The sequence below is a fragment of the Hirundo rustica genome, chromosome Z (genome assembly GCF_015227805.2).
Source record: "Hirundo rustica isolate bHirRus1 chromosome Z, bHirRus1.pri.v3, whole genome shotgun sequence".
Classification (NCBI taxonomy): domain Eukaryota; kingdom Metazoa; phylum Chordata; class Aves; order Passeriformes; family Hirundinidae; genus Hirundo; species Hirundo rustica.
Genome location: NC_053488.1, coordinates 36138230 through 36146760, shown reverse-complemented (window position 1 = coordinate 36146760; position 8531 = coordinate 36138230). Strand labels below are relative to the sequence as shown.

The 8531-nt window shown below is 35.9% G+C and overlaps 1 protein-coding gene across 1 annotated transcript; it reads right to left on the bottom strand.

Annotated features, from left to right (window-relative positions):
- Positions 1-793: 793 nt before the first annotated feature.
- Positions 794-6140, bottom strand: PSAT1 (phosphoserine aminotransferase 1). Its single transcript, XM_040090981.2, has 4 exons — positions 6035-6140; positions 5679-5807; positions 3077-3214; positions 794-2467 (listed from the first exon to the last, which is right to left on the bottom strand). The coding sequence occupies exons 2-4, from the start codon at positions 5795-5797 to the stop codon at positions 2362-2364; spliced, it is 363 nt and encodes a 120-aa protein (XP_039946915.2). The 5' UTR covers positions 5798-5807; positions 6035-6140; the 3' UTR covers positions 794-2361.
- Positions 6141-8531: the final 2391 nt, after the last annotated feature.

Below are 8531 nucleotides of genomic sequence, written 5' to 3'. Positions count from 1 at the left end.
AAAAATTAAACATATACCAATATAATGCCAGACATAGTAACACTTTCAGCCTGCCTCTGCAACTACTAATGCACTACTAGTACAATTGCTGCATGGATTAGTCTGAAACAAACCTCAAGTAAATAATTCCTTCAGGACATGCTTCTGTATTCCCAGAATTCCTGTATGCCCCTCACTTGATATTCAGTCACCCATTGTGTGCTTAATGCAGTCTTTACTCTGTATTTTAAGTCTACCTGATTTTTGCCTTACTGGGTTAAAAAAAATTGGCAAAAGGCTAGGCACACTTCAGAAGCAGCAAAACGTTCCTTTTTGGACTCATGAATCAGCTGCACAAATCAGTGCAAGCTTTTTTGTAAACACACAAAAAAGAGTGTTTGCTGAGAGTAATGCAAGGCTATTATAAAATAGAAAGGTTGGCTATTCCTTGGAAAGAGATAAGCCAAAGTTACAGTTCAAAGCAAGTACACAAAACTAATAAAAATAAATTTATGGAAATACATAATATTCCATTATTTATTTCCATAATATGGAATAATGGAATATTAATCCAAATATGGAATCCAAATTAGATATTCATAAATGGCAGGGAAAAAGGGCTTCTTTAAGCAATCATAATAATACTTGTGTTTCCATGGTTCCTATAAGAACCTTCTTGGAAAGAAGTAAAACACGCATGAGGGAAGCTTGCTTTTTAGGGAAAAGGAGTATACCAGAATCTAAAATTCTAACACACTTTAGTCTTTATTTCTATCCCGAAAGTGACAAAATCAAAAATTTTCAAACACAATGGTACTTCACATCATGACATGATTAAATTTTATTGTTTTCACATAATTTACATACTTTGGGTTACACTAAGTTGACAAAAATCTCCACAGTAATGATGAATTTTCAGATAGGAATGTAAGTCAGCCCCAGCACATTCCATTGACTTGCTCTGAGGTTCCATCAACAAAGGGATAATACATCATTATCATTAATATATTGTTACCACTGTACTGATGTTACACAAAAATAAAAATTAAGGAAAAAAAAAAAAAGAAAAAAGAAATCCCCATTGTGTGCCAAAGAGTTTAGTCTGAAACCAGCTGTAGCAATGCTAAACCGTAGCAGACATCTTCTACATAAGTTTAATTAGGAGATTAAGCTCAATATATGGGCATTGGCAGTAATGTCATAAGCTGAGAAAAAAAAGTAACTCAAGGGTTCTATAACAGAAGATATTCTGGAGATCTTTGCATAACCACAGTGACCTCTCTAGATCAGAGTAACAACGTCTGCAGTAAGCTAAAAGGATCAAGTGAGAAAGTGGGACCAAAAGTACACTGTTGTGTCAGGAAAAGGCAGAGAAGACTACTATTTACTCCAGCTGGAAAAAGTTCCACATATAAAAAGCTACAGGACTGAAAGAATGAAAAGGCAGAACAAATACTGGAGCAAGTAGAGAAGGAAAACACTTAAGAAACACCAGATGTCTAAGAAGTCTACTGCACTTTGGACTCAAAGTTGGTGCAGAGAAAGTCACAGGCCCATTGTGTGGAATATAGCAATTCTGTCTGGCACAAGGTTAACAAATGGAAAGTAAATTTTCTGCAGCAGAAAATATGCATGTTCCAAAATAAGAATATAACATTAATAACCTAGGATTTTAATACACAAAATGCATACAGAAATAAAAAACATCTTAGAAATTTATTTCATCAGACTCATGAATCTTAGCTTTAAACTAATAAATGTTAATAGGAAGAAAAGCCCAGTCCAGCAGACTTTAACCACAATTACTTGCAATGGTTATGATAGTACTTCTAGTATTGGAGCAGTACTCTGAAGGCCAGATCCTCAAGTTAGGAATGCTGGTGTTAAGTCCTGAATACTACTGGTGGTTCACTGTGGGAATATAACCCATAAACCAACTAGATGTCCCTAGAGACTGTGTTAGGTTACCTTCATTATGCAGTCAGAGTATTTGTAAAGTATTACAGATAGCTCATGACAAATTTTGCATCCTGAATTTTACTAAAAAGAAGGCATTGTTGAAGTCACTTGTAACCAGAAGTGAGAAACAGACTCAGATCCACAGCATCTTACAATGTTAGTCATGTTTTAACCACACATTTTCAAATTCTGGAATCAATCACAATCAGTGATTGATCAGTCTAGGGATCCTCACCTTCAGCAAAGCCAAAGTCACCACATCATTGCAAGACTGGGCCTCTGTTCCATTCAGGAAATTAAAATTGCTACAGGAACTAAAAGAAAATCAAACTTGTGTGCTACAGCCGTGCAGTACCACAGTAACGTTAAAACCCTTTAGCTTTTATTTATTAGATGTGCAGCATGACTCTAACCCATGGGCATTTATGACTGATGCATCTTCATGAAACTTCTCATGAATGTTGCAAGCTTTTGAACATCTTCTACAGTCACCGCATTATATAAAGAGGCACGGATTCCTCCCACAGACCTGAATTGAAAGTAGGAGAGGAGACAAAAAAGAAGCAGAAAAGTTTTGTATATTCTGAAAAATACATTAGTGGCAGTCACAGACATTTAAATCTATTCCTACTCTAAAGTTACAAAATTCACATTTATGTGCATGAGAAGCAATATTTGATTCTTCAAGGCAGGCCTGCAATCTAGAGAAGCTTAGTATTTATTAGTTATTTACACTCCAAAGCTGTAGCCCAATGACATCAAAAAAGTAATCCCACAAACAGTACTGAACATGGGAGAGAGCTCCTGCAACCAGGTAGACAAGCCACCTGAGAGGCTTTATACACTGATATAATCTGACCTCAAAAGATTGGCATCTGCACAGAGACAGATTTGCAGAATAAAGCAGAATTAAGGAGAAAGCTCTCTGAAGCCTACCACTTCACCTAAGCAGTTGCTGAGTCACCAACAATCTCTGATTACAACCTCTAGACTGCTTTTCTCAAGAGTTGCCAAATCAGTATGAGGAACAGCTTATGTGTGAGAAAGGCTGGTAAGTCAATGCACAATGCCTGATGCTGTATCACTGTAGTAATAGTTTATTCTGCACAGGATAAAGATTCACTTGACTAATACTTACCGATGTCCTTTCAGAGATATCATGTTAAGTTCCACAGCCTTCTCAAGAAATTTCTTTTCCAGGGCTTCATCGCCCTTGACACTGCCAATGCGGAAAGGTACATTCATTCTGCTTCGGTTCTTTCTCTCCACTGGACATCTAGAAACGTTGCAGAATGTAATGCTTAACCCACTTTGTGCTAAATTTATATTTCAGATATATGCAGTTTGAGAAAGTGAATAATCACGCCTGTTTAGAACCAAAGTCAATCCTTCATAGTCAAAATTGTCATTACCTTCTGTGAAAGCAAGCAAGCTTCCTTTTTTGACCAAGCATAATAATGGTAGTGGTAAAGTGGAAGGCTTATTAACCCTTCCTGACATACTCAAAATTGTGCCAGAGAAATGTACACGAGGCTTGTACACAGACCAAATTAAAGAAAAAAGAAAAGAAAAATTAGTAACAAAAACAGCTACTTGGGATAGGTGAGGTAATTACAGGGAAATTTGACTAAGTCTAAAGCAGTTTCTTCTCTTCCTCTTCAAAGACTGACCCTTCTCAACTAGTCGAAAGAATTACACTCAGCTAAACAGAACTAAAGGAAGTATAAGAACACAGCGTAAGTAAATTTGCATGGACATTAGAAACTTCTATTAGTGATCTCAGTCAATCTTCTTAATTAGCATTACTCAGAATCATGAAGTAGAGAAGAGGTATTTCTAGACAAATCTTGCACTGCATACATACATGGCCACAACATTACATAAGATGCATCACAGCTCCTTAATATCTTAAAATCCCATTTAATCTGAAGTAGAAAACTCAAGTGACGTGTAATTTCTCTTCAAATATTTTGTAAAGGTAAGAAATAATGGGAGAGGAAGAGAAGATATTTATATCTTTTTTTAGTGTTTCTACTTCTAAAGGAGATATGAAACCTTCAGATTTATATTTTTCTAAGGCTGTTATGTAGATTCTTGCAGGCATTCAATATAAATGAGCTTTCATAAACTGAATTTCATACCTATTATTATGCTATTTGGAAAAGAATGAGTATCATTCTTTTTAGTTTCTCTCTCATTCCTTTGTCCAGATGTCTCCATGATGAAAAGAAAAAAAGATCCATCACAACACCTGCCTGTGAAAATCTTCTACATCAGGTTCAACCAGGGATATAATGTTCAGAAAGGCCTATGTTTCTAAGCACTCCCATATCTGAATTACTGCAGCCATGCTTTAGTTTTTACAATATCCAGTTGTTACTAGGCCATCTGATATAACTGAGTGCACAGACGTTGAAAAACAAATTACAAATGGCACAGAGCATTTCATGGAGGAAAGGCTCCATTTGCTAAATGGCTTGTCGCATGGCTTACACAGGGAAGCATGCCACAGATTAAGTGCCACGTTACAGCTGGGAAGGCAGCTTCAAATTAAGTCTTCCTTTTAGTTATAGATACAGTTAAAAAATTCACAGTCTTAACTGTATTGCTTAGGAAGCAGTTCAGTTAGTGAAGCTTGTTCTGCTTTCCCAACTGACTATTTACCATCCAATTTGCATTGCATTTCCCACTCACTGCCTTACAGAACAACTTTGCAGGTATAGATTCTGTTTGTCACAAAATGTTTTTTTCAAGGCTTCATTTGCTTTCTGACGTTTATGAAAAACACCTGGAATTTCCCTGGAGTAAGATCACAATCCTGATCATGGTGCTACTAAAGGCCAAACTGTTCTCATTAACTAAACGGATAAGAAGAATGTATTAAATATTATGATGAAACTTTATCCCTGCCAATTATGATTGCAGACATCTTTAATTTAAAATCCAAATTTAATTTGCTCTAAGTTTGACTTAAAAGCAAATTAGGTCCCCATACTATTGTTTTACAATGAAGGTGAAGGAAAATACTTTGCAGTTTCATGGTCAATTAGTAGTCTGAGCTTGGCAAATGTTAAAATTATTACAATACCAGCTTTTAAGTATGCATAGGTCCAGTGAGCTCAAAAATACCTTGCAACTGTATGTAAAAATCACGAGGTTAAATCTGCTTTGAAACCACCAAAAATAACAGAAGAAAATAAACTCTGCACAATGTACATAAAGAAAATGTATTCCATTTTGAGGTCTGATCTTTCTATTTTATTTCAGGAAGTGTTTCAGAACTTAGCATAATTAGCTAATAAAAATGCTCCACTTGACAGAGAAAAAATAGTATCTTTGACTCCTGAAAGCTGGTAGGGAAAATACAATGCAAAGGGGTCTCTACAATTTCTTATATGCAATTTCCTCTGTTTTGGTCTATATTTCCCCAAGAGATTCAGTAAGCGTACAAGCCAGAATCTGCATATCTGTTTTTTGTGTACTTTTCCCCCACACTCATGTTTTATTAAGTTCCGAATATGTTTTTGTGGGGTTCACTACTGACCTATAAAAGTTGAAATAACTTCCTACTGGAATGAGACTTATCCTTTGACAGTTACCAAGTGAATGGTTTGCACAAATGGTATCTCTAGGAGTCCTCAAAAAAGGTGACTTTAAAAATACAATCAAACTCTCAAAAGTTTTGAGTGTTTGGTTACGTAGCAAATATTGAAGCAAAGGGGAAACGTTTCGCAACTTACGCATAAAATCCATTAGATTTGTCTATAATATCATAAATCATCTGTGACTTGATTAAACTAAGTTTATCCATAGCTGCAGCTCCACCATTATTCTTTATCCATTCCAGTACCAATCCCATGATGTAAATACTGCAAAAGGAAAGAACATTTTTCAATGAAATCATTCAAACAGGAAAAATATAAGTCTTGTCTAATAGTTTACAAAATGTTTCAGCAACAAAATGCCATGTTTGATTTAAGGGCACTTAAGATTAACAAATCAAAATCTAGACTATTTTACAAGTTATGACAACTCTAAACAGACAATGTTTTCTGGACACAGATGAAATACCCTGATATTCAAATGCCACACATACCTGTTGGACCCAGTTTAATCATTTGTACCGTAGAAGGAAAAGCCCACCAGGGCTCCCAAAGACATCCACAGACATGTTGCAGCACTGCCAATTCATTGCCTACACAACTGCCTGTCAGGTCCTGCCTACAAGGACTACACAACTGCCTAGAAGGAGCCAGATTTAGCAAAAAAAGTTTGCTCTGTGCAGCTGCTCTGGCAAAAATACAGGACTAAATCTCAAATATGTGTATCTTAATCTCCCAGAAATTTAACCATATTTTCACAAATATTAAAAATAAGAACTCTAATCCCATTTCTGTCTACAAAGACCTTTTGCCCACATGAACAGTGAAGTTTGGCAAAACAAATTACAAAGTATCACACTTAATTATTCATTACCAGTCAAGTTCTTAGTAGAGATTTGGAAGCCTACTGGCACCACGTGGCTTGAGACCAAGAATTTCAATGCTAGTTACTAAGTGCAACATAAAAAAAATCCTTGAGGCCTTTTGCCTTTGTGCTTTTGCTACAAAACTCAGCTTGTTCAAGTTCAGACATTTCCCACGACTACAACAATTTACATAAAAACCTGCTCACAAGTTTTTATGGCTTATATCCAACAAGTTCATCCTTATGAATCCCTTCATTATTGATTCCAAGGGAGTGATCAGAGAACATTACCCTACAAGTTTCCCTAACACATATCTAGCAGAAGGCTGTTTTAAATTTTGCTGCTTTTTACTTTTAAAGGGGTGCCAGTACCAAATCCTCGAACACTTCAGAAAGGCTGCAGAATAACCAGTTACAGACTGCCATTTATAGGAAGTATCTTACAGCTCTGACAGCACAATCTTTCCACATTTATGACAGCACACTATCAACTACCCTACTGTAAAGGATTTAAGTGAAGTATAGACTATGCCCTTGGCAAATATACAGGGTTACATTCACCTGTCACCCTCACTTCCTTGCGCAAAACTTTTTGGACAAGTGAACTTAGAAATCAGCCTTAGAGTCACTCACAAAAACCCAAACAGCTGAAACCTTTTATCTTTCTTTTACATCAATCAAAATAATGTTTCTGGAATTTTAAGTGCAAAATGCATTTCACCTTGCAAATGAGATTTTTATAGCAAATTCATTGTTAATTTTAGCTAAATAGTTAGGGTCAAAGAGACAACTATATAGGCCCATGAGGTTAAAGCCATTAGCATCACCTTAATTTAATTTAACATCTTGCTGAACTAGCTTTTGCAAATTCAGTTAATATTTCCTGTCTGTTTGCCAGCAAGCCATTAACAAGTGCAAAGAAAAGAGCAGAGAAGAAGAGGACCAAGAAGATTTGCCAGTTCCTTAAACTGGAACAGGCAGTTAGGGCCAAGACAAACAGATGTGCATCCTGCCAACATTTCAGTCTGTTACATTCTGGATTCTGGAGTGTACTCCAATGTGAGTCTGCAGCATAAAGTGAAATCCGGCAAGACATTGATGAGAAAAGAGAAAGACTATTAGTTCAACTTTATTTGCAGTTCCCTTAACCACCCACTACTATGCTAAAGGCTACTGTCAGATACTGAGTAACACCTAAAGCAGCACTTTCTTTTCAGATTTTTTTTTTGCAATGGCTAAAATAAGGTTGAAGAATTTGTTTGGCTTTTCAAATCAGAGGAATAACACTGTGTCCAAGTACTGAGATTAAGTAGAACTTGGGTTTTTCAAATGGAAATAGCTTTTTACTTGGAAAACATGAATGACTGGATTTAAAACCTCACATATTCAAGTATACAATGTCCAAAAAACAGTATGTGTGACTTGGCAGTCAGGCAAGTATTCAATCATGGAATAGAGGTTTCATCAAGCACTGGAAAAGGAAGACATACCTACTGCTTGTGTTACAAAGCTATACTGAGCAGACCAAAATCTGGAAACATTGTATAGCTAATTCTTACTGGGTAACCCTGTCAACAGGGCAGACCGGCTGCCAGTAAGAATACATAATTAAAGCACTACATACGGTACAGTATGAACACAACTTGAGGGAACTAGTTCTGCACTGTAAAATCTGGCATAAACAAATGTTCACAAGATTTACTGTTCTGTTGATAAAGATAGCTGTTCATATGTCATTGCAATAGTACACTCTGCAGTGACAATCAGCAGATTCAGACATACTTAAATTCAGTAAAATTTGAAGTGATACTAATTGTAATGATGGAATTACGTTATAGGGTTTATATACAGGAATCACTGAACTTAAGCCCTATAGAGTACATTCAATATGTATTGAAGATCATTAGGCAACCTAACTTTGCAATTCTGGAACATACAAAAAAGCTGTAAGAGCTGAGACTAAACATCAGCATAAAATTTCATTATCAAATTATCTGATTGAAAAGGAAATATTTATTTTCAAAGCTATTTTTAAAGCTTTGGGGGGGAACAAAAGATACCTAGATTGAAGATCTTTTTTTAAATAATCATTTCAGGGCACACTGGTATAAAAATGCTTCAGGTTA

Coding starts and splice junctions, on each gene's coding strand:
- PSAT1 (XM_040090981.2), bottom strand. CDS start 5,797: ATGGGATTGGTACTGGAATGGATAAAGAATAATGGTGGAGCTGCAGCT. Junction 3,215..5,678: donor AAATCTAATGGATTTTATGC/GTAAGTTGCGAA, acceptor CAACGTTTCTAG/ATGTCCAGTGGAGAGAAAGA. Junction 2,468..3,076: donor ATATCTCTGAAAGGACATCG/GTAAGTATTAGT, acceptor CTTTCAATTCAG/GTCTGTGGGAGGAATCCGTG.